Source organism: Nematostella vectensis, chromosome 14, assembly GCF_932526225.1.
Source record: "Nematostella vectensis chromosome 14, jaNemVect1.1, whole genome shotgun sequence".
Taxonomy (NCBI): domain Eukaryota; kingdom Metazoa; phylum Cnidaria; class Anthozoa; order Actiniaria; family Edwardsiidae; genus Nematostella; species Nematostella vectensis.
In genome coordinates this window covers 12,227,815-12,253,874 of record NC_064047.1, presented here as the reverse complement: position 1 = coordinate 12,253,874, position 26,060 = coordinate 12,227,815, and the positions used below count along the sequence as shown (strand labels likewise).

At 40.6% G+C, this 26,060-nt stretch overlaps 1 protein-coding gene and 1 long non-coding RNA gene across 2 annotated transcripts; both read right to left on the bottom strand.

Moving 5' to 3' along the window:
• Positions 1 to 11,988: 11,988 nt before the first annotated feature.
• LOC5504163 (mucin-3A) lies at positions 11,989 to 23,625 on the bottom strand. The gene is made up of 25 exons (XM_048721444.1): positions 23,598 to 23,625; positions 23,065 to 23,112; positions 22,175 to 22,222; positions 21,494 to 21,547; positions 21,345 to 21,392; positions 20,683 to 20,730; positions 20,539 to 20,586; positions 19,977 to 20,030; positions 19,825 to 19,872; positions 19,160 to 19,207; positions 19,016 to 19,063; positions 18,454 to 18,507; positions 18,302 to 18,349; positions 17,637 to 17,684; positions 17,493 to 17,540; positions 16,930 to 16,983; positions 16,778 to 16,825; positions 16,112 to 16,159; positions 15,968 to 16,015; positions 15,202 to 15,255; positions 14,840 to 14,893; positions 14,614 to 14,714; positions 14,056 to 14,114; positions 13,803 to 13,939; positions 11,989 to 13,590 (listed from the first exon to the last, which is right to left on the bottom strand). Exons 1-25 carry the CDS (start codon positions 23,623 to 23,625, stop codon positions 13,115 to 13,117), a joined length of 1,797 nt encoding a protein of 598 aa, XP_048577401.1. The 3' UTR covers positions 11,989 to 13,114.
• A 1,478-nt stretch (positions 23,626 to 25,103) lies between these two features.
• On the bottom strand, positions 25,104 to 25,927 carry LOC125559942. Its single transcript, XR_007306611.1, has 2 exons — positions 25,692 to 25,927; positions 25,104 to 25,165 (listed from the first exon to the last, which is right to left on the bottom strand). It is a non-coding gene; the product is annotated as an uncharacterized LOC125559942 (long non-coding RNA).
• Positions 25,928 to 26,060: the final 133 nt, after the last annotated feature.

The window sequence follows — 26,060 nt, the reverse complement described above, 5'->3', positions numbered from 1 at the left end:
GGTCACAGCTCGTAAGGTCGGCACTTGAACACAACGATGCCAGCAAATTGAAGCAAATGGGCGGAAACAAAGTCTAAAGTCACCAGGACACTGCGAAGACGCCAATGAGAAGGGATGGCCGTGACAGTGAATGGACGTTAAAAAGATGAAGTTTATCTTGTGTGGTGGTGTAGTGTGCTGGGAGCTCAAAGATGAAGTTTATCTTGTGTGGTGGTGTAAGTGTGCTAGGAGATCAAAGAAGAAGTGTATCTTTTGTAGTGGTGCTAGGAGCTCGAGATGGGATCGCCGCAAGCAGAGATGAGAAGCGAATGAGTATATCCTCCTTGTAGACCTTAACTTTATAAGACACTGGACCAGTCTGTCTATCTATAACCCCTGGCAACCACTTAGGTCCTGTAGAGTAGTTCCTAGCTAGTACAGTCTGACCTTCAATTAAGTCTCCCCTTTCCCTTCCTTCTTTAAGGTGCAGCCTCTTGTTTTTTTTTCTACAGTCTTTCGCACATCAGGCTTGAGGGAATCTATCCTTGACCTCAATATTCGATCCATTGGCAGTACAGCAGGAGGCTGCCCTGTGGTTTCACGAGGAACATTGCGATAAGCTGGTAACAAGTTATCACCCTTTGTTTGTAGTGAAACTTTCTCTTTGAACACGGAGATGCCCTTCTTAAATGTCTGCACGAACCACTCCGCGAGTCCATTAGAAGACTCAGTCTCTAAGCTTTGGTGGTACAATTACTCTGATTCCCCACCACAAACATTCTTCATGGATAGAAAGTTCATGTCCAAAGTTCCAATATGGCTGTAGCTCACTAACCTCACTAAGTCGTGGTGACCAACCGTCGATAGCTGCTTGTAGTACTTGGGACAGCACAGGGTCTCGACGCGTCTCATTCTTGATTTCTTCTGCGGACACTGGTAAGTCATGAACCTGACTCATATGAAACATACCGACAGTATCATACTCGTTATCATCTCTCAGTTGTCTAAAGTGGTAGCCTAGACAATCCGTCTGCATTGCCGTGACTGCTAGTGTTTTTGTATACAATGGTGTAGTCTAAACCACTCAAGAAAACTGCCCAAGTGCTGTATGCGTGCAACGGCTGTAGCTGGAATAATTGTAACATCAACATCAGCATCACTGTGTTTTGTTAAATGATCCATTATTGCATTGTCATCACAGCTTCCTTGTCTGGACATTTCTCTCCCTCACAGTCATCCCGCTTGGATTCACAGAGTGGACTTTCCTACTAGAATTTTTCTCTTGATGTCCCGAGCGACATGCCTTTGAAATATGCCCTCTCTTATTGCAACTGTGGCAGAATTACTCTTTAAATCTGCACTTGTCTGACAGGTGCGATTTGCTACCACATCTGTAACAACTCTCCTCCCCCCCCCCCTTAGGTTTACTGTGATGAGACCTGTCTTTGGACTGGAGCTTGTTGATTGGCATATTACGCTGACCAATTGCAGCGGCATCTTTAGCTGCTGTTTCTAGATTTACAGCAATATTCTGGGCTTTAGAGAGTCAGATCTACTTCAGTCACAATTTTCTTCCGAATTGCTTCGTTACGGAGGTCACAAACCAACCTGTACCTTATGACTCGTTCAAAAATTGGCGAAATTAATATGTAGTTGCTAGTTAAGCATAAATGCAGAAATGGGCTCATCTTCTAACTGATTGCGTGTAAAGAAGCAATATATCTACGCAAAAATTATTGGCTTTGGCTCAAGTTCTTTGCAGAACTGTTTTTTGTCCATTGATGGTTTTCTCTTTTGGATTTGCCGGTGCAATGTTATGAACAATTATTTGTAACGTTTTGGTATTTTTACTTGTTGTTATTGTTTGTAACAGTACGCGGGATGCCTGTGAAAAGGCCGTGCGAGAACAGTGAACTAGTTGGAAAACTTTTGGACTGAGGGAATCGCCATTTTGTGACGAAAATAGGAGTTTATGAGTTCTTTGGCTGTCAGAACAATCACACAATAAACCTTTAGCCGCCTTCCATAACAGAGCTGGTCCTTCGTGCCGGATATACAAGATGCCAGAGACATCTCGGAAGAGGAGATGTGTCCAGCAAAACGGAAAGTGGCGAAGTCGACTGCCACTAGAAATGCAAATCGAGCGAAAGAACTCGTGGCAAAGAAAGGTAGCGAAGCGAAGATCCGTCAATTCGTCAAAAACCTTAAAGAAGCCAGAACAAAATCGAGGGAGGTAACGAAAAAATTAGAGCAAATTGACCCCGGATTAATAGAAACTGACGGATTAGGGTAAGAAGAATTAGAAGCTGTTTCACCGAAACATTAGTTTAGGTGTTTGAATACTTGAATGTATTAAAACATGAGTCCGGTGCTTCAAACAGAAAGGATAGCAACCCTCAAATTGAGTCAGGGATTAGCATCAAGAGTGGGTTGAAAGGGGTCCAAGTCCAAATATTGGATGGTGGCCGAGATAAGTGGCCTTATTATTGGTAAAGCTTCAGCCCTTAAGTCCATAATAATTAATTCCTCAGTGATGCACACCTTAATAACTCTCTAAAGATCAAGTAAGGGGAGTGATCTAATGTCTGACCAGGGTCCCCGGGGACTATGCCAGAGCCGTGAAGTTGTTGAGTGAGAGCCATGGGGATCCTATTGATGTTGTGGAGGCAAATTTGAATAGAATTACTGACTGGCCACCCATTAAAGAGCGAAACCGTAAGGGTTTTAGGAATTTGCAGATGCGCTACAGGCCGCTGTATTTGCACTAGATCAACCCAGTTTCAGTCATGAGTTTAAGAGTGTACACAATTAGCCCGTAAATTACCCACAAAAGAGAGGGATGAGTGGGTGAGGCGAATAGAAAGTTAGGATTTACATGAAGATGTAAAGGGTCTTGTAGAATGGGCGAGAAGAGAAAAGACACAGCGCATGCTCGAAGGCTGTAATTAATGGGTAGAACCTAGCAAGAGGGCGTCCCAACCACAACAATCACGCCCGCAGAGAAGCCGCCAGAGGTATCAGATTATGCACGCAGGAGTAAAATCGCAGCAGCAGCAGCCGAAAAAGTGTGCTCTTTGTAGTAAGGAGCACAGTGAAGTGAAATGTCCTGTTTTATTTGCTGCACCAGTAAATGAACGCTGGAACATTGTTAAAGAGAAGAAAGTCTGTTTTGGATGTCTCAGGGGGGGGGGGGTCATCAGCGACGGAATTGCTCAAGGTCAATGAATTGTGGGGCGGATAGTTGTGAGAGGGGGCACCATTAACTTTTGCACATCTTTAATCCCCAAGTGTAACATGTAACCCAATCCAGAGATACCCAAAAACCACTGATAATAGAGTTGCCCCAAATGAACAAGGGGGTACACTGTGGCAAAGCACAAGCAAATAGCGTAAATACTAAAATAGCGCTGAAAACTGTTGCAGTTCCATTTGTAAGCGGCTAAGGGCAAGTGATCATGGGATTAGTGCTTTTGAATTCAGGGAGCGAAACCACCCTTATAAGAACGGGGTTTGCGTAACAACTGGGGGTCTCAGGTCCTCGGCAAAACCTAACCGTTGGCACAGTAGGGGGGGGGGGGGGGGGCTAGTATCACAGCCAAGTCAGAGCGCGCGCACCAACCATTCTGTGGTCTACTATTAAAGAAACTGTGTGCGCATGGACAATGAAAAGTATCTGCGCGCCCGTTGACGCTGTTAATTGGTCAGAAGTTAAGCGACGCTATGCACACCTGCGCGACGTCCCAGTAGAGAACACGGCTATGAGACAGTTGATGTTTTGTTAGGCCTTGATACAATTGCTTTGAGCGTTAATGGCCCCATCGGAAGTCAGAAGTCAGGGTGGGGTCACTGAACCGAATGCTGAAAAAACTCCGCTGGGATGGGTTATCGCCGGCCCAGTTTCGACATCCAGCGGTGGGGGAAGCGCATACTCCGCGCGCGCGTATCAGAAGCCGAAGACGATGCAAATCACAAACTGCGCATGTTCTTGGATATAGACACATTTGGTGTTCGCGTCGATGAATCGCCGCCTTACAGTCGAAGCGAGCAGAGAGTCCTGGATGTACTGAACGAGTCGTGTAAACGGAAAGATTCGGGTTACAAGTTAGTGCTCTTGTGGAAGCCAAATCGTCCGCTGTTACCCGACAACTACATCACAGCCTTGAGACGCCTGGAGTCAGTTGAGCGCCGCCTTCAGAGAGATTCGGATGGATACAGTAAGGCAATCAGCGCGTATGTCGAGAAATGGTTTGCGCACAAACTTTCGAATAAGGAACGGATGGTGGATACCGAGCAATGCTGCTCCCACATCACCCGGTTTTGTCGCCACACAAGCCACTCCCAAGAATCGTGTTTGACTCCGCCGCAATGCATGATGGGATCTGTCTGAACGACTGTCTAGAGGCGGGACCTAGTCTGCATAATGACCTACCAGGCTTATTGATGCGACAGGCTTATTGAAGCGACCGGTCGCACTTGCGGGCGACGATTCCGACATGTTTTTCACGTGCGTATGCGTCCAGAAGACCGCAAGTACCACCGCTATTTTTATTGAATAATCATGCCGCAAGGTCCCGAAATATGAGGGTTGCATAACCCTTTTGTGTATCTTGGTATTTGTTTATTAAAGAAGCATTCCTTTGACAAGTCTCGTCTTATTTTAAGAAATTTTAACACCGAATCTTCGCGTTTTCACTGAGAAGATACGTAAGCCGGTAAGTCGCTAGTAGATTTCGCTTTACCTATGTTTTGCTACGTCGCCTCAGCCCTTCTGCAAACGTTTATGTCCATTTTAGAGTTTTTTTCAGGACTTTCTTTGCCGCGCCATACTTTCTGGTGTAGGTATTTCGGATACACATTTCCGCTTCCTCGCATTTCTCGTTCTATTTTCAGACTTTTGTACTTCTGTAAATGGCTGCCCTACACGATCCTCCAGCAGCAGAATTAGCTGCTTTGGCTGATCCTGCTATTGCCGTCCCAGCGGACCCGCCTGTTGCTGCGGCCGCTGTCGAGCCAGAGAGAGCCGAGGGAAACGAGATATTAACATAAAATATTTTATTATCCTTTCGTTACTATTCATATAGTGGCTATATATTTTTGTCAAGCCTAATTCGAACTTATCCTAGCTTTTTTGTGTATTTGTCTACTTACTTATAACTCTCGTACGTTTGTTGACTTGTTTGTCAAGCCCTAATTCGGACTTATTCATAACTCTCGTATATGCTTGTAGCATGGCTTGTTTGTCAAGCCCTAATTTGGAGTTATTCAAAACCCTTTTACACTTGTTGGCTTGTTTGTCAAGTCCTAATCTGGACTTATTCAAAACATTCCTACATTTGTTGGCTTATTTGTCAAGCCCTAATTTTTATTCAAAACTTTCGTTCACTTGTTGGCTTGTTTGTGAAGCCCTAATTTGGACTTATTCAAAACTTTCGTTCACTTTTTGGCTTGTTTGTGAAGCCCTAATTTAGACTCATTCAAAAATCTGGTACACTTGTTGGCTTGTTTGTCAAGCCCTAATTTTCTTACGTTCTAAACTCTCGTAAATTTGTTGGCTTGTTTGTCAAGCTCTAATGTTGACTTACTTGAAACTCTCGTATACTTTGTATTACTTGTTTGTCAAAAGCCCTTATGTTTGCTTTATTCTCGTATGCTCGTTGGCTTGTACATCAAATTCTAATCTTTACTTTCACTATTTTCGTATGCTCGTTTGTTTTGTTTGCCTAGCTCTAATTTTTACTTTCACAACTCTCGTGTTGGCTTGTTTGTCAAGCCCAATTTGAACTTATTCTAGCTTTCGTATACTTGTAGCATGGCTTGTTTTGTCAAGCCCTAATTTGGACTTACTCAAAATTCTCTATTATTTGTCGGCAGGGTTGTCTTGACTAGCGAAACACGCCCCGCCTACGAACTGAGAGTATGAGCAAAAAGCCATATTCATTAAAACTGTGCAAAACGGACAGCAGGAAGAAACCAGTGTATAAAAACTCATAGAACGTACCTGGTACTGGTATAAAAAACTATCTGTTTATTACCAACTTTCAATTTCACACAAGATGTGTAACTTCCGCTCCGCATTGAAATAAAATCCATCATTCGATAACTTCGATGGCTTACAATTTCAAGAAATCCTTACGGTTGGAGATTATTTATTTTATTCTATTCAAAAATAAGGAATCAGATTTTTTGATTGGTTGCTCTTTCTCTTTTCTCTTCTTTTTTTGCATTGTGTTTGAGAAACTTTGGGATTCCTGTGTGCGCTGCCGGTCACGTGGAAACACCACGAAAAACATTCCGAGATCGCAAGCCGTTTTTATGCGTTTGTAGAGGAACAAGCATTGATAAAAAAACGATGCCTATCAAGAACTTTCCCAAGCTGAGGTGAGGAAAATTTAAAACCACTCAGCTTGTTGTTTTGATCTATGTTACGAATTCTTTGGACACAAACATTACGCAAGACTAGTTATAATCCATTCAAATAATCACTCAAATACGTGTTTTTTTTAATCATCTCGCACAACGAAGAATGCAAGTAATAACACACATATTTATTGGTACTCAAATTTGTTTTCAGCGTTGTATCGATGAGGGAGCTTCTGCAAAAGCCAAATTTCCTTGCGAATTCAGCAGTTGGTGTCATAGTTAGCCCAAGTTGAAAGGTCAAATACCTGTGAAGTGTTGTATCTTCTTGGCGCTCTCAGCGCTCCGGATTTTATTATCCCCAAAATTTTATTTCAGATTCTAGGCAAGTAAGTGACTGTCTTTTCAGGAAAAATGACCATTTTCGATAGAGCAATGTACCAGATGCGACTTTTAAGGCCTCAATTTGTCGGTTTGACGATCGTGCAAAATGATGGATGCGAGGCTATATTTGAGGAAATCTGTCAAATATTCTATTTTAACTGGATTAAGCCGAGATTAAAATAATATTGAGAGCACATATCCTGGTTGCCTCCTGTGGTGTTGTTGTGTTTCTGCGCTGTTTATTTTTCGCGCTGCAGGTAGCGATACTTGGTTCAAATTTTGTAGTGTTTTTCGGGGTCAAGCCGAGAAAAATAAGGAAAAATCCATAAAATATTTAATATTCGTTCGATTTTAAAAAGAATCTGTAATCCGGAGACAAATATAAGTCTATAGACAAATTATTGAAAAATCATTTTTTTGAGTATTGCTGGCGCTTCCTAGACAATTGGCAGGGATGTTTATCATGGAGAGACGAAACTCACCTGCAGGTGCATTTGTACTCAGATGCCTCAAATTTTGCATGGGGCGGTTGCCTTTTTGTGCCTGGGATGCCTAAAGCGGATACCAGGGGTTATTGGGACAAAAGCGAGCGAAAGCGACCAATCGCCGTAAAGGAAGCTCTAGCTCTCCTTGGAACCCTGAAGAACTTGCTGGGTCCTTACAGAAACACCAGAGTAGATGTGTTTTCAGATAACCTCGTGTTGGTTAACAGCTGGGGCAGACAGGTTTCCAGATCCCTTAAGATCTCGGACATAATAAAGGATATCTTCGAGATCTCCGCCGGGAAAAACCTTTCGATCTCGTTACAGTACATTGCTTCAGAAGCCAACCCAGCCGACACCCCCTCACGCACCCTCTCGGATCTAGACACCATGTTAAGCCCACAAGCGTGGAAGTCAGTCGAAACAGCTTTTGGGCCCCATACCGTCGACCTGATGTCGCTACCAGAAAACGCGATGTTCGACCTATCGGGACGCCGTCTGAGGTTCTTCTCTCCATTCCCATGCGCAAAAGCCGAAGGAACCAATGTTTTCTCGCAAAACCTCGGACCCTGGGAAAACGCGTACGTTTTTCCCCCTTTCACACTTATTGGCCCTCTTGTCAAATACCTCAAACCTCGCAGCTGCGTACTTACACCCTTATCGCCCCGGACATTTCCCCAAGAAGTACTGGTGGCACCTCGTTACGCAAAACTCAACTGCAGCCTCTAAGCTCGGCACCAAGGGCAACACACCCTCCTGTTCCCGTCCAAATCAAGTAACGCTGCGTGGATCGAGAAGCCTTTACAATGGGATTTGTGATTTTTCCGCTTTGTGCAAATGTAAGTACACCGGCTTTCCACACGCCGTAGACAATCACTGACAATGTTTGAATATCCCATTTATTTGCCGTTAACAATAAATTTCTTGCAACAGGCATATTACTTTGTGTTCTTTTTATTTTTCCTTGCGCATCTCACACGATTCACACCCCCCTTTTCCACTTAGGTCCTGCCCCTCGTATCCAGAATGTGTGTCCAGGCGGTTCAATGCCCCGAAGCTACCCCAACGATGAGACATTTGCCTTTTGTCAGCGCTGTGGCTCAGAAGAAAGACCGAGCAACATGAAGGCAAAATGACAAAAGTCCCCTTAAATCTTGAAGCCATTGAAAACAGACTCGACGATCTGCTATATCAGAAACAAAAATCAGGCCTCCAAGTAGAATTTGAGCGTTTTTTGTACTCTCTCCCCTCTCAAAAAAACTCTGACATCTGCCTCTCCCTCGGACATAACGAGATTTCTTGTCCATTAAGATCGTAAGGGGAGGACCAAGGTACACACTCCAAAGTGCAAATACTTTGGATCTACAAGTGAAAGTCACTGCGCATACCCTAGCAGTTTAGCAGCAGGTACAGTAGACAGCACTATAGGGAAGTTAAGGTCCATCTTCATCGAAGCAGGAAGGGGGGGGGGGGGCGAATGGAACAACATGCTCGGAGTAGGTAACCCAGCCGCACACCACTCTGTGAAACAGTACCTTTCCTCCGTTTGCGAAGAACAAGCTAACGCATTAATCTTCCCAAAACAGGCTGTTCCAATATTCTTTGACAAGATGGCTCAACTGTGCGCATATTTTAAATCTCTAGTCTTTTCCCCGAGCTGCACCGCACCCCAACGTTACACTTATGTGCGCGATATGGCTTTCTTTTGCCTAGACTTTTATACTGGGGATAGGGGCTCAGACTTAGGCAGGGTATTCACGAAAGAAGTCGCACTACTCCCGGACAAGCAAGGTTTTTTGTTCCGTCACACTTTTGGAAAGACACTAAGGGGTGTTGGGAAATCCAACACCTTCCAGATAAAAAAAGTGTTCAGACAACAAGGTATGCCTCGTGGCAAACCTAACCGTCTATATAAAACTATGTGATTTGATGGGCATCAACTTGAGGTATGGTTATCTGTTTCGAGTTCTATCCAAAAACAACGAAGTATCGGACGATCCCTTCGTGGGTTCAGCCATAGCAAACAGACTCTCTTTACAACTTAAGCCGGCTGGTATTCATAATGGTGAAACGATGCATAGCTTTCGTAGCGGATGCTCCATCACTCTCTCACTACTTGGAGTACCTTACGAGGATATAGCTTGACATGTTGGTTGGTCGTCAGTCGTAACAGCGGAGTACTACACCCAAAAAGACAAAGTAATGAACGCCGGCACAACAGCCTCAGCACTAGCAGCTAGCACCACCCCTTCGATTGGCGAGGCGCCTGCTGCCCCCACATTAACCCGAATATTCTCTGAGAAAAAAGAGCTCACGGGCCTCTCCTTGGCTTTCCCCTAAAAGTTCCGCCCAATATCCTTCTCTAGGGGATAGGGTTTGATTTTCTGAGTTTTGGGAAAGGTATCCTCTCTTTTTCGGTTCTTTCAGGTAAATCAGCCCTTAGTTTAATAAACGTTAAGCTGTAGGTAGCGTCATCCGAGGTCAAATCATTTCCCATAACTCAACCCTCTAAGATCGAGACAATAAGCGGCCTGGTTACTTCGATAAAAATCATTCACTATCTTTGGCGAGTTTATAGACTGATAGACCAATGTGTATGAGATGTTTATGAGATGAACTGTCTCGTGTTTGGTCACAAGTCGTCGCCGTGTAGAGCGAATTTCGCTGTTAAGCGCACTGCAGAGGATAACGAAGACCGCTAGCCGGAAACAGCCGCCGCAGTCAAGCGTGATATTTTTGTTGATGACCTGTATACGTGCTGTGAGAGTAAAGAACAAGCCGTTAAACTACGTGAGGATGTTACCGCACTTACGACCAAGGGAGGATTTCCCATGCGCAAGTGGATTTCGTCGTCCACTCAGTACCCGAGGCGGAGCGTAACGTTCCCAAAGAAGCATTGGAATTGAGAGAGCTGCCACAAGGACACACTGGAAGTGAAATGGAACCCTCAAACTGTCACCCTAGGATTTGAATTTGCACACGTCGACCGCCCTCCAGTACTAAGCACAAAGAGTGGAATACTCAAGAGATTGGCTGAACTGTATGACCCGTTAGGATGGGCGAGTCCGTATGTAGTACGCGCCAAGGTCATGATGCAGCGTACGTGGTCACGTGTTCACGTGATATGGTATGATTATATACAGCCGTCGGATTTGTCCTCAGAGTGGAGCAAGTAGGAAGGAGAGGTGGCCGCCTTGAAGTCCTTTGTTGTCCCACGATACCTTTACCGCCAACCCAGTATGCCATGGACGAAGTAGCTAGGCGTGTTCTGTGATGCGTCAGAGGAGGCATGCGCCGAGGCCGTCTACATGCGCACGACGTCAGCAGTTCATAATGTCACGTGTCACGTAGTTGTCGCCAAGACGCGCCTTATGCCAATAAAGCCTATCTCCATCCCAAGAGTAGAGCTGATGGCGTGTCAGTTAGCCGTGCGACTCGCAAAGACAATATGTGAGCAGCATGATCTGAGTATGCGTAACGTGATTTATCTGTCAGATTCCACTAGTGCCTTGTGATGGATCCGAGGAGAGCCGAGGAATTTCCGCCCGTTCATAGCCAACCGAATGGCGCAAGTGTTGACAGACAGCGACCCCATCCAGTGGCACCACGTTTGCACAGAGGTGAATATCGCAGATGTCGCCACTCTCACTGCAAGTGAGATACATGCACAGTCCGTATGAATTCAGGGACCGTAATTCGTAAAGCTACAAGTACAAGATTGGACAGTTGATCAGGTTCCAACTGTTGCACCACCATCTGAAAAGGCGGAGCTGAAGAAGAAGATCCTGAGAGTACGAGCAGAAGCGACCCAACCATTGATTGACGCAGCTGCGTACTCAAGCTGGTTGAAACTGCGCCGTGTGATAGTGTTTCCGCTACAAATAACGTAATAGAGATCAACGCAAGAGCGGAGCACTCAGTGTACAAGAGATAGCGGACGCTGAGTTATACTGGACCAAGTAGACACAAGAAGCAAGGTTTTCCAGTATTGAGTCATTGTCCAAGGGACACCCTGTTCCTCGTACAAGTAGATTTGTAAGCCTCGACCCGCAGCTAGTCGATGGAGTGCTTCGTGTAGGGGGTAGAATTGACAAAGCTGATTTACCATGGGAGGTCAAGCACCCGGTGATCTTCGACCATGGGTATGACGTCACACGTCTGATAGTGACTGATTATCACCGCAAACTCATCCACGCGGGAGTGGAGCACGTGTTTATCCACATGCGGGAGAAATTCTGGATCTTGCGCGGTCGAGCTGGGATCAAGAACTGCACAGTGATGTGTCCGTTATGCCATCGCCGTCATCTGGAGCCGATGAATCAGAAGATGAATGACTTTGCCAGCTACGCGTCTCGCTGGTGTCAGTACGCCGTTCAAATACGTAAGACTTGATTACGCCGGACCGTTTCAAGTTCGCCTTGGTCGCAATCACGTGGAGAAGCGCTATTGGGTTTTGTGAGAAATTATTAATAAAAAAAACACGAAACTCACTGAGCGTTTAGAAGTGATCATTTTAATTACCTCTGTGAAGTTTCGTAAAATTCGGTCATCCCTACCTCATTCATCATATTAATGGTTTTAGTCGCCGAATTAACCATGTATAAAATTGTAAAATTTAATACGGCTGAATTTAATGCGAAGTTAATACGGCCTTTAAACTAGGCCTTAGACGTTTTGTTTTTACAAGGTACAGCGGGGTCGACCAATTTTTTCTACTGTTGTACTTCTGTTCGATTAGGCTGTGGCATAGTGGAGCTATATTCAAAACAACTCAAAGAAGAAACACTTTTGGGGCAGTACCGGTATTTATTTTGCCATTAAACACTATACAGCTAACGATGGAATAGAGCTTGTACCACACTCCGTTTTAATGTGCTTGTCTCCTAAGGATACAGGTCCTTTTAATGTGCTTTTATTCTAAGGAGGCAACTCCTTTGGTAGCTCGATACGGACTGATACAGATACTGACAAGATGGTGTGGTTTTCAGAGTATGATGCGTGACCTGAGTGCAGGCGATAAGCTGTTATTCTTTGTGCTGCATCGAGCTACCGTTGAACTGCCGTGACACAACCATGAGAACATGAGGCAACCATTGCAATCATGAGGCCTTCGCTACCAATAACCACTGACTGCGCATTGCAACATTCACACGTGACTCTATAATTATTCATGAATTATGCCGTGTAATAAACATTTTACCTGCTTAATAAAGCCAAGTCTGATTTCTTCTTATGTAAAAACTTGGCCAATGGTCAGACTTAGCTTCCTTTTAGTAGCTAACGGACTCAAGACCAAAGCGTCTAAATTCCTTTTCTAAAATAACTCTCGAAGATGCGAGTCCAAAATTTTTTTTGTTCAAAATAATTAAACTACAAATATTTTTTTCGATATCCTCAATGGAAAAATTAACAAAAACACATTTTTAGCACTTTTTTTTCCGTTAACTTTAGCAGGTTCGCAGCTAAGTCATTCCTTTCTTATTTAAAAATGTGAAAAAAATTCGAGTATATGTTTGTAAAACGTTTGTGAAATACGTGCGTTATCGATGTTTCGTGCATTGATTATATTTGCAGAATGACACGCTCTACAGCGGTCAGCGAGAACTACGCGTCTGTTGTCCATTTTGTTTGTTGTCATGTCATGTGGAAAAGCCGTTTCGAGATGACGTTGAAAATTGGACAATGAAAACTTGTCACACTCAAAGTAATTAGAGTTCATTGTGAGTTATCCCCAAAAATATGTACCTGGATATCAAAGGGGCAATGGATCTCATGACTTTCAAGTATAAAAAGTTATGAAACAAAATCCCGTCTTGTTATAGTCACACAGCACAGTAAGGAGAAGAATTAAGTTAGCAATTAAAAAAGCAACAAAATCTGTTTAGAATGGGAAATAACTCAGTGAACGTAGGCTAGTTTTGAAAACCAGCGTTATGATAAACGCTATGGCGCGCTTTTGCCTGAAAAGAGGGTTTGTTCTGTTGTTCTTCTTGTGATACTCCAGGTGTCAGGGTCTGATAGATCGGTTTGGCTGCCTTAAGCTCCTCGTACGTGTGATTTTTAGCTTCAAGCACTTCTCTAGGTACAACGTAATTCTTTGTTGGAAGGCTTGGCGATATGATCTCGTAAAGAGGCGCGGGCTTGGTGACGCCTTCGCGGTTGTTTTCCAGCTCAGGGATGTCACAGTACTCGGGATTCTCGTATGTGAAGCGTTCAGGATCCTTCTCTGGTGGCTTGCGAGATTTCTTTTCCAAGTCGTAGTAGTAGTATTTACGACGGAACAGTATACAGCAAGCGACAGCCACTAGGACAGCAACAATGACCACAACCACAGCGATTACCACAATTTCGGTCTGAGAAGATTCTTCTTGTTCTTTCTCTTGGGGGCCTATTCATGAACAAAGCAAAGCAAAATAATAAACTTGTCAAATCTTATCCTGTTGCCGTTATTGTTTTGTTCGCATTTGAATCAAATACCAGCTGCTGTGCAGTTGAAATATTCAAAATATAGAAACAAATAGTGTCTATTAATAAGGGATCATTGCAGCTGATGTGGTACTGCTCATTCTTGTTGTTGCTGTGCAGTGTGGGTGTACTTACGTAAGATCTTAAGCGAGTTCGGATCTGCGTTGATGTCACCAAGCTTCCCATCCTTGAGTTCATCTGCCAAAGGTCCAAGCGGGTCCTTCTTCTCAGTTTTGAAAAATAGCTTAAACTTGGCTATAACACTTCCCTTGCTGTCGATAATCAAACTTCAAAACTCAAAAAAGCGAAATAAAAATATATTCGAAAGGGGCACAGAAAATAGCTGTGAATTCTTAGTTTAAAAAAAATGAAATGAAAGTTGGCTCACCTGAACGATTCAATGTTGACTCTCTGGAAATCTGCATCATTCTTGTAGGTTGCCTGAAACTGATGGAAAATGCACTCTCAATTGTTGGAGTTGCCTGAGCTCCACCAAGTCGTGGTTAAAATGGTGTTACTGTGAACTGCATTGCTACGCGGCTGCACTTAATAAAGTTTCAAGGATCAAGCTAAAACATGCTCATAAATAATCCTTTGGGCGCCCTTTTGATAGAGTCCTGATTGATGGAAGATTTACAGTTTCTGTGGCCGCGTGTCCAGAGAAAATTGCAGGGTTGAGTCCAGATGAGCAATTCATTGATCACGGATCAATTATGTTCAAACAGGTATCCTTAGTTCTAATGATAGGTGACTAGATCTATCTAGGAACTTTTCCTATCAAATACACAAATAAAATGTTTATTTTTTTCTTAACAACCAACGAGGGAATCAAACGGAGTTGAGCTCATCTCGTCAAATGACCACCGGACCCCCTCTAGACACGTGCTTTGACTTCGAGACTTTATCCTGATGGCTGAGTACTCCTGTGCAAGATGCTTTAAAGTACCTTTTTTTCCAAAGACGTTTGCAAGTCGTTATACTCTTTACTTCTTTTATCAGACAGCTCATTTCTCCAAGGAATCTTCAAACGACACTGTGCAGTATATTCTAGAAAAGTATTCAAATAAGCCAGTTAAACAAGTTTGGGTAAAAATAAGAATGTTTAGATAAAAATAAAACTATAACATTGTATGAAAAAATGAAATATTAAAATGTATGGCTGCAATAGACACCTGCTGCAATTGGCACTTTCGCAGTGCTCCGGATATTTGTGGATGTGGTCGGATCTGAAACAAAAAGTAAGCTTCGTACATAAACTTCTGCTTATGAATTGAAAAACGAAACCACAAACTCCTGCTTTATGAGCCTGATGGTCAGGAGTGTATCGCTCTGCGTCTACATCCCCACACTTAAAACGGTCAATATCTGCGCATCTCATAACATCCCTCCTCTCTCCCCTCAGCTAATATTTTTTTTAATCGTTGTTGAAGCTCGGTCGACGATACTAATAAGAAATTATTGTTTTTGGCATTAATTTAATTTGCGTTGTGGGCAATATATATTATGTTGGATATCTGTTGATTGTATCTTTTACCTTCTGAAGTAACCCTCTCCGGTGACGTTGGCAGGTCGGTCGACGCTGATGAAGCTGATAAAAATAAGATAATTACATTGAATCAGCTGGTGTAAAAAAATATAACTATAAGGTGGATTGATACCATACAAAAGACCATGATGTAAGAGAACGAATCCCCCGTCTTAGGGTATGTTCCAATGATGTCGTCCGTGAAGCTATTTTTAAAACAAGCAGTTATTTTTATATACGCCTCTGATTGGCTAGCGCTCACGTATCCTACCCGCGGGGTCTTAATAGTGATGACTTTTTTTTGTAGTAGGAACCCATGTAGAGATGCGCGTTTTTGTCAGTTGTGATGTTTTTGCGTCTCGCGCCACTATTCCCATGTATATGAGCTTGTAATAATTCACCTTCTTCAGTCTGCCCTGCAGAAGTCTTATAAAAGACGAAAATTTGGCAGAGTCGAATTCCAGTTTTTGCTGTACAGGCTGATGACGAAATATAGCTCTTGGCCAATAAAAAACGAATAGACGTAGCGATTTTAAAAGTATATATTATGTTAGCTTATCTATGGTGCAGTTTTCATAGATTAAAAATATCACGGCTTTTTAAAACTCAGTGCCTGATCATATGCTTAAGCAATTCTCTCCGTTGTTGTTGACAGCTCGGTCGACGATACTATTAAGAAACTATTGGTACTTATTTAATTATTTTTAACAATGATTCATTCCGTTTCGACGAGCAGTATTTAAAAAAAAATATATCTGCATATTTTATCATTTACCTTTTGAAGTTACTCTCTCTGTTGTCGTTGGCAGCTCGTTTGAAGATACTAATAAGAAATTATTGGTTCTCATTATAAGCATTAATTTAGTTCGTTTGGACAATAATCTATAAAAAGTCTGATATCATTTAATTGTATTTTCACCTTTCGAAATAACTCCCACCGTTGTCGTTGGCAGCCTGGTCGACGAAACTAATAAGAAATCATTTAGTAAATAAACCCATTCTGGCGGCTGGAATGTCGACGGATAATGTCCAAGGATGAGAAATGGTACGAAAAATAAACAGTTGGCCGAAAAGCAAAGTTTCGAGGGCAACTGTGAAATTTTTATTTTATTTTTTTAATTTTTGTGAAATTTTATTTAATATTCCAGTGTTTACACTAAAAATGCGAAAAGTGTCTTCTGCGCGCCCTGACGTGCACTGAAATAACGCCACGAGCACGCTCTTATTTTTGCCATTCGCAATCCACAAAAATCCATGCAACAATTTTTTCATTAGAACAAAAACTACAAGCTCAAAACTTGCAGTTCAACTGATTGATTTTCTTCTAGACGGTTTTCTTATTGCTCTACTGAGAGCTGGAATAGAAATCGAAGCAAAAGTTTTCAATTTTGAAATGTCTTCAGCGCGCGCGCTGACTTGCACGAGAATGACGCCACGAGCTTCAGTTGGCAGCTCGGTCATCGGGGATGAAGCTGGTAAAAATATAACCTTAAGGTCTTTGGATTGATATCTTATGGTGCAATTTCAGTAAAAGTGCCATAAATTATTGCAGATTGTTTATTCGTTCTTGGTGCATATCATTCACCTTTTGAAGTAATTCTCTCCGTTGTCGTTGGCAGCTCGGTGGTAGATACTAATAAAAAATTATTGGTTATTTTTGTTTTTGACATTAATTTATTTCGCGTTGATGATTGATATATATAATTAAGTTGGATATCAGTACTTTGTATCATTCACCTTTTGAAGTAACTCTCTCCGTTGTCGTTGGCAGCACGGTAAACGACGACGGAGCTGATAAAAAAAGATGATAGCATTTTTATTACACCCATTTCTCACAATATTTTCCATGTGATCACGTGGAGATAAGAATTGCAGTAATTGGATGTAGTGCATTTTGCATATAAGCAAGATCACTTTGTTCATAGCGAAGCCAGCGCTTTTTCAATTATGGCGCCTACTTGCGCCTGCAAGAATTCTGGTTCACAGCTAGTGCATTGCAGGCTGATGACGACATATAGCTAACGGCCAATCAAAAACGAATAGACGTAGCGATTTTGAAAGTATATATTATGTTAGCTTATCTATGGTGCAGTTTTCATAGATTAAAAACATCACGGCTTTTTAAAACTTAGTGCCTGATAATATGCTTAAGCAATTCTCTCCGTTGTTGTTAACAGCTCGGTCGACGATACTATTAAGAAATTATTGGTACTTTTTTAATTATTTTTAACAATGATTCATTCCGTTTCGACGAGCAGTATTTAAAAAAAATATATATATCTGTATATTTTATCATTTACCTTTTGAAGTTACTCTCTCTGTTGTCGTTGGCAGCTCGTTTGAAGATACTAATAAGAAATTATTGGTTCTCATTATAAGCATTAATTTAGTTCGTTTGGACAATAATCTATAAAAAGTCTGATATCAGTTAATTGTATTTTCACCTTTCGAAATAACTCCCACTGTTGTCGTTGGCAGCCTGGTCGACGAAACTAATAAGAAATTATTTAGTAAATAAACCCATTCTGGCGGCTGGAATGTCGACGGATAATGTCCAAGGATGAGAAATGGTACGAAAAATAAACAGTTGGCCGAAAAGCAAAGTTTCGAGGGCAACTGTGAAATTTTTATTTTAGTTTTTAATTTTTGTGAAATTTTATTTAATATTCCAGTGTTTACCCTAAAAATGCGAAAAGTGTCTTCTGCGCGCCCTGACGTGCACTGAAATTACGCCACGAGCACGCTCTTATTTTTGCCATTCGCAATCCACAAAAATCCATGCAACAATTTTTTCATTAGAACAAAAACTACAAGCTCAAAACTTGCAGTTCAACTGATTGATTTTCTTATAGACTGTTTTCTTATTGCTCTACTGTGAGCTGGAATAGAAATTGAAGCAAAAGTTTTCAATTTTAAAATGTCTTCAGCGCGCGCCCTGACTTGCACGAGAATGACGCCACGAGCTTCAGTTGGCAGCTCGGTCATCGGGGATGAAGCTGGTAAAAATATAACCTTAAGGTCTTTGGATTGATATCTTATGGTGCATTTTCAGTAAAAGTGCCATAAATTATTGCAGATTGTTTATTCGTTCTTGGTGCATATCATTCACCTTTTGAAGTAATTCTCTCCGTTGTCGTTGGCAGCTCGGTGGTAGATACTAATAAAAAATTATTGGTTATTTTTGTTTTTGACATTAATTTATTTCGCGTTGATGATTGATATATATAATTAAGTTGGATATCAGTACTTTGTATCATTCACCTTTTGAAGTAACTCTCTCCGTTGTCGTTGGCAGCACGGTAAACGACGACGGAGCTGATAAAAAAAGATGATAGCATTTTTATTACACCCATTTCTCACAATATTTTCCATGTGATCACGTGGAGATAAGAATTGCAGTAATTGGATGTAGTGCATTTTGCATATAAGCAAGATCACTTTGTTCATAGCGAAGCCAGCGCTTTTTCAATTATGGCGCCTACTTGCGCCTGCAAGAATTCTGGTTCACAGCTAGTGCATTGCAGGCTGATGACGACATATAGCTCTTGGCCAATCAAAAACGAATAGACGTAGCGATTTTGAAAGTATATATTATGTTAGCTTATCTATGGTGCAGTTTTCATAGATTAAAAACATCACGGCTTTTTAAAACTTAGTGCCTGATCATATGCTTAAGCAATTCTCTCCGTTGTTGTTGACAGCTCGGTCGACGATACTATTAAGAAATTATTGGTACTTATTTAATTATTTTTAACAATGATTCATTCCGTTTCGACGAGCAGTATTTAAAAAAATATATATATCTGTATATTTTATCATTTACCTTTTAAAGTTACTCTCTCTGTTGTCGTTGGCAGCTCGTTTGAAGATACTAATAAGAAATTATTGGTTCTCATTATAAGCATTAATTTAGTTCGTTTGGACAATAATCTATAAAAAGTCTGATATCAGTTAATTGTATTTTCACCTTTCGAAATAACTCCCACTGTTGTCGTTGGCAGCCTGGTCGACGAAACTAATAGGAAATTATTTAGTAAATAAACCCATTCTGGCGGCTGGAATGTCGACGGATAATGTCCAAGGATGAGAAATGGTACGAAAAATAAACAGTTGGCCGAAAAGCAAAGTTTCGAGGGCAACTGTGAAATTTTTATTTTAGTTTTTAATTTTTGTGAAATTTTATTTAATATTCCAGTGTTTACACTAAAAATGCGAAAAGTGTCTTCTGCGCGCCCTGACGTGCACTGAAATTACGCCACGAGCACGCTCTTATTTTTGCCATTCGCAATCCACAAAAATCCATGCAACAATTTTTTCATTAGAACAAAAACTACAAGCTCAAAACTTGCAGTTCAACTGATTGATTTTCTTATAGACTGTTTTCTTATTGCTCTACTGTGAGCTGGAATAGAAATTGAAGCAAAAGTTTTCAATTTTAAAATGTCTTCAGCGCGCGCCCTGACTTGCACGAGAATGACGCCACGAGCTTCAGTTGGCAGCTCGGTCATCGGGGATGAAGCTGGTAAAAATATAACCTTAAGGTCTTTGGATTGATATCTTATGGTGCATTTTCAGTAAAAGTGCCATAAATTATTGCAGATTGTTTATTCGTTCTTGGTGCATATCATTCACCTTTTGAAGTAATTCTCTCCGTTGTCGTTGGCAGCTCGGTGGTAGATACTAATAAAAAATTATTGGTTATTTTTGTTTTTGACATTAATTTATTTCGCGTTGATGATTGATATATATAATTAAGTTGGATATCAGTACTTTGTATCATTCACCTTTTGAAGTAACTCTCTCCGTTGTCGTTGGCAGCACGGTAAACGACGACGGAGCTGATAAAAAAAGATGATAGCATTTTTATTACACCCATTTCTCACAATATTTTCCATGTGATCACGTGGAGATAAGAATTGCAGTAATTGGATGTAGTGCATTTTGCATATAAGCAAGATCACTTTGTTCATAGCGAAGCCAGCGCTTTTTCAATTATGGCGCCTACTTGCGCCTGCAAGAATTCTGGTTCACAGCTAGTGCATTGCAGGCTGATGACGACATATAGCTCTTGGCCAATCAAAAACGAATAGACGTAGCGATTTTGAAAGTATATATTATGTTAGCTTATCTATGGTGCAGTTTTCATAGATTAAAAACATCACGGCTTTTTAAAACTTAGTGCCTGATCATATGCTTAAGCAATTCTCTCCGTTGTTGTTGACAGCTCGGTCGACGATACTATTAAGAAATTATTGGTACTTATTTAATTATTTTTAACAATGATTCATTCCGTTTCGACGAGCAGTATTTAAAAAAATATATATATCTGTATATTTTATCATTTACCTTTTAAAGTTACTCTCTCTGTTGTCGTTGGCAGCTCGTTTGAAGATACTAATAAGAAATTATTGGTTCTCATTATAAGCATTAATTTAGTTCGTTTGGACAATAATCTATAAAAAGTCTGATATCAGTTAATTGTATTTTCACCTTTCGAAATAACTCCCACTGTTGTCGTTGGCAGCCTGGTCGACGAAACTAATAGGAAATTATTTAGTAAATAAACCCATTCTGGCGGCTGGAATGTCGACGGATAATGTCCAAGGATGAGAAATGGTACGAAAAATAAACAGTTGGCCGAAAAGCAAAGTTTCGAGGGCAACTGTGAAATTTTTATTTTAGTTTTTAATTTTTGTGAAATTTTATTTAATATTCCAGTGTTTACACTAAAAATGCGAAAAGTGTCTTCTGCGCGCCCTGACGTGCACTGAAATTACGCCACGAGCACGCTCTTATTTTTGCCATTCGCAATCCACAAAAATCCATGCAACAATTTTTTCATTAGAACAAAAACTACAAGCTCAAAACTTGCAGTTCAACTGATTGATTTTCTTATAGACTGTTTTCTTATTGCTCTACTGTGAGCTGGAATAGAAATTGAAGCAAAAGTTTTCAATTTTAAAATGTCTTCAGCGCGCGCCCTGACTTGCACGAGAATGACGCCAAGAGCTACAGTTGGCAGCTCGGTCATCGGGGATGAGGCTGGTAAAAATATAACTGTAAGGTCTTTGGATTGATATCTTATGGTGCGTTTTCAATAAAAGTGCCTTAAATTGCAGATTGTTCATTCGTTCTTGGTGCATATCATTCACCTTTTGAAGTAACTCTCTCCGTTGTCGTTGGCAGCTCGGTCGAAGATACTAATAAGAAATTATTGGTTATTTTTGTTTTTGACATTAATTTATTTCGCGTTGATGATCAATATATATTAAGTTGGATATCAGTAGTTTGTATCATTCACCTTCTGAAGTAACTCTCTCTGTTGTCGTTGGCAGCTCGGTAAACGACGATGAAGCTGATAAAAAAAGATGATAGCATTTTTATTACACCTATTTCTCACAATATGTTCCATGGGATCACGTGCAGATAAGAATTGCGGTAATTGTATATGAAGCATTTTGCATATAAGCAAGATCACTTTGTTCATAGCGAAGCCAGCGCTTTTTCGATGGTGGCGCTTACTTGCGCCTACAAGAATTCTGGTTCACAGCTAGTGCATTGCAGGCTGATGACGAATAGAATCAAAAAGCCCAAACTGCCGCGATCTCGTACCAGAACAATGAATACAATATACCAAAAACTGGAAATCGACTGGAAGAGTCGATTTCCAGTTTTTGGTGTATTATAGGCTGATGACGAAATATAGCTCACGGCCAATTAAAAACGAAAGGACTTAGCGATTTAAAAAGTATATATTATGTTAGCTTAGCTATGGTGCAGTTTTCATATATGAAAAATATCACTGTCTTTTATCGGATCCTTGTGTCTAATCATATGCTGAAGTTATTCTCTACGTTGTTGTTGACAGTCGACGTTACTATACGAAATTGTTGGTACTCATTTCATCATTTTTGACATTGATTCATTGCGCTTTGATGAGCAATATATAAAAAAATTGATAATTGTTTGTTGTATCATTCACCTTTTGAAGTAACTCTCTCCGTTGTGGTGGGCTGCTCGGTCGAGGATACTAATAAGAAATTATTGGTTATTTATTATTTTTCACATTAGTTTATTTTGCGTTGATGAGCAATATAATATTATATTAAGTTGGATATCTGTTTATTGTGTCATTCATCTTCTGAAGTAACTCTTTTCGTTGGCGTTGGAAGCTCGTTTGAAGATACTAATAAGAAATTACTAATAAGTTATCATTAGGATCATCAATTTTTTTCGTTTCGATCATAAAAAAAATGTATAAAACGTTTGATATCAGTTGATTGTATTTTTCCCCTTTCGAAGTAACTCCCATCGTTGTCGTTGGCAACCTGGTCGACGACACTAATAAGAAATTATTGTTATTGTTATTAACATTAGTTTATTTTGGGTCGATCAGTGTTATATAACAAGTTGAATATCTGTTGATTTAATTATTCAGCTATTGAAGTAACTCTGACCGTTGTCTTTGGCAGCTTGATCGAATTATTCCTTATTTAACATTAAGTTATTTCGTTTCTATCAACAATATTATATAATAAGTTTGATACCGGTTGATTGTTGTCGTTGGCAGCTCGGTCGAAAGTAATGAAGCTGATAAAAAAATGATAGCTACGTTTGCTGACCTCGTAAGGAGCATATTATTTAGCTGAAAGATATCAATTTTTTTATAAGTCTCCCATGTCAATCATCTAGTAAAAACTGCTTCCTCCGCTGTTTTTCTCAACATGGTCATTGGTGTTTAAAGTTAAGACTAACCGAACATGGCGACCATGTTTCCATGGTAACGAGTCTTCGGTTACTGATCTCTGTCCCAGGCCCTGACTTAGCGACTGACTAATGGCTCTATACATTTTGCTTCTTGATGTCATTTACCTGCCAAAGTGACTCTCTCCGTTGCGGTTGGAAGCTGGGTCACCAGTTCTAAAAAAGGATCAACAGGATTTGGATAACTAGAAGAACTACTACACTTAACCCATTGACTCCTGGATAACTAGAAGAACTACTACACTTAACCCATTGACTCCTGGATAACTAGAAGAACTACTACACTTAACCCATTGACTCCTGGATAACTAGAAGAACTACTACACTTAACCCATTGACTCCTGGATAACTAGAAGAACTACTACACTTAACCCATTGACTCCTGGATAACTAGAAGAACTACTACACTTAACCCATTGACTCCTGGATATTTTTTTAGGTCTGGCAACATATTATTACCGCTCCCTACATAGGAGAGAGGAAATCCCTTACTTTTAAGAGAAAGTTTTGACAGAGGCTGTTTCTTTCGGCTTTAAAGCAAAAACACAATTTTCACTATAGTCACCTGTTATATATTTTGTTTCATTTAACACAAAACTAATAACGCGTTTGTATCTCTGCGCAATCGGTTACGTTTTTACCTGTTGAGGTAGCGCTTTCTGTCGTCATCGGAGGCTTGGTCGCTGGTACTTGAAATGAATAGTAAGTTAATATTGGCATGAAAAGAAAAAAGACGTATTTGTTAAAAAAATAATATTCATATTAATATTGTATAATGCGTGTATATCACAATGCAACCTCCATCCTGCCATGAAACGAAAAAGGCCTCATTTATCATAAATGTATGGAACATTTGTACAGGACCCGAAATGATCCCAGGACCCGAAACGATCCCAGGACCCGAAATGATCCCAAAAAGTACCCAAAGTGATCCCGGGACCCGAAACCATACCGAGGAGTCCCCGAAATCGACCTCAAGGAATTGCGGTAATGGACAAAGGGAATAAAGGAAAAAACACTTGCAACTTTTAAAGCATAATTAAGGGTTTTGCCCCGGCGGTAAACCCATAAACAGAGTCCAAAACAAATACACAACTTTTAATTGCGACTAAAAGGAATACAACACTAGCATAGCACAGCCTTGCTCAGAACAATCGAACTGTTAACCTTCCATCACACTCTAAACATTTGCAGTTCCGACACATGACACATGACTAGATGACTCTGACAATATAAATCTCGTTTCCGGTAAACTCACCCCTAAAAATCCATATTCATTTGACAACCAAACGTGTATTTCACCACGAAATCCATGTTCACATGAGCGAATATTTACCGACACATTTTAGGCAGCCGGTTTGGCAGAGAAGATCGCGGAATAACAAAAGCACACTGAGTAATGCACTCGAACAACCCTTTTACTACCGTTGCAAGATGTGGCTTTTGTTGAAAGCAATATTTATGTGAGTTTTAATTTCCTTTATGTAGTCGGCACATGATAGGTCTTTCATTCACCGAATACAAACAAACATGCACAAAAGTAACCTTAAGAATAACCTTATGTTTTATCTGTGGATCGATGTAGAGACTTTCTATCTGTAAATCTTTTTATCTATAAATGATTTATTCACGGTTCTTCTGGTTCTTCAAATTTCTATCACGGGAATTGTCATTTGACCCCAATTTCTGACTCAACCACTGTATTTCCGGCGCAGTCGTATATTAAAATATTAAAAAAAATTGATACTATGGTTTTAGTTAATGTAAGTTTCCTGATAGTTAAACAAATAACGTTAAATTGTTTAAGTTAAATTAAGTTAAATTGTTAAGTTTGATACCGGTTGATTGTTGTCGTTGGCAGCTCGGTCAAAAGTAATGAAGCTGATAAAAAAATGATAGCTACGTTTGCTGACCTCGTAAGGAGCATATTACTTAGCTGAAAGATATCAATTTTTTATAAGTCTCTATGTCAATCATCTAGTAAAAACTGCTTCCTCCGCTGTTTTTCTCAACATGGTCATTGGTGTTTAAAGTTAAGACTAACCGAACATGGCGACCATATTTCCATGGTAACGAGTCTTCGGTTACTGATCTCTGTCCCAGGCCCTGACTTAGCGACTGACTAATGGCTCTATACATTTTGCTTCTTGATGTCATTTACCTGCCAAAGTGACTCTCTCCGTTGCGGTTGGAAGCTGGGTCACCAGTTCTAAAAAAGGATCAACAGGATTTGGATAACTAGAAGAACTACTACACTTAACCCATTGACTCCTGGATAACTAGAAAAACTACTACACTTAACCCATTGACTCCTGGATAACTAGAAGAACTACTACACTTAACCCATTGACTCCTGGATAACTAGAAGAACTACTACACTTAACCCATTGACTCCTGGATAACTAGAAGAACTACTACACTTAACCCATTGACTCCTGGATAACTAGAAGAACTACTACACTTAACCCATTGACTCCTGGATAACTAGAAGAACTACTACACTTAACCCATTGACCCCTGGATATTTTTTTAGGTCTGGCAACATATTATTACCGCTCCCTACATAGGAGAGAGGAAATCCCTTACTTTTAAGAGAAAGTTTTGACAGAGGCTGTTTCTTTCGGCTTTAAAGCAAAAACACAATTTTCACTATAGTCACCTGTTATATATTTTGTTTCATTTAACACAAAACTAATAACGCGTTTGTATCTCTGCGCAATCGGTTACGTTTTTACCTGTTGAGGTAGCGCTTTCTGTCGTCATCGGAGGCTTGGTCGCTGGTACTTGAAATGAATAGTAAGTTAATATTGGCATGAAAAGAAAAAAGACGTATTTGTTAAAAAAATAATATTCATATTAATATTGTATAATGCGTGTATATCACAATGCAACCTCCATCCTGCCATGAAACGAAAAAGGCCTCATTTATCATAAATGTATGGAACATTTGTACAGGACCCGAAATGATCCCAGGACCCGAAACGATCCCAGGACCCGAAATGATCCCAAAAAGTACCCAAAGTGATCCCGGGACCCGAAACCATACCGAGGAGTCCCCGAAATCGACCTCAAGGAATTGCGGTAATGGACAAAGGGAATAAAGG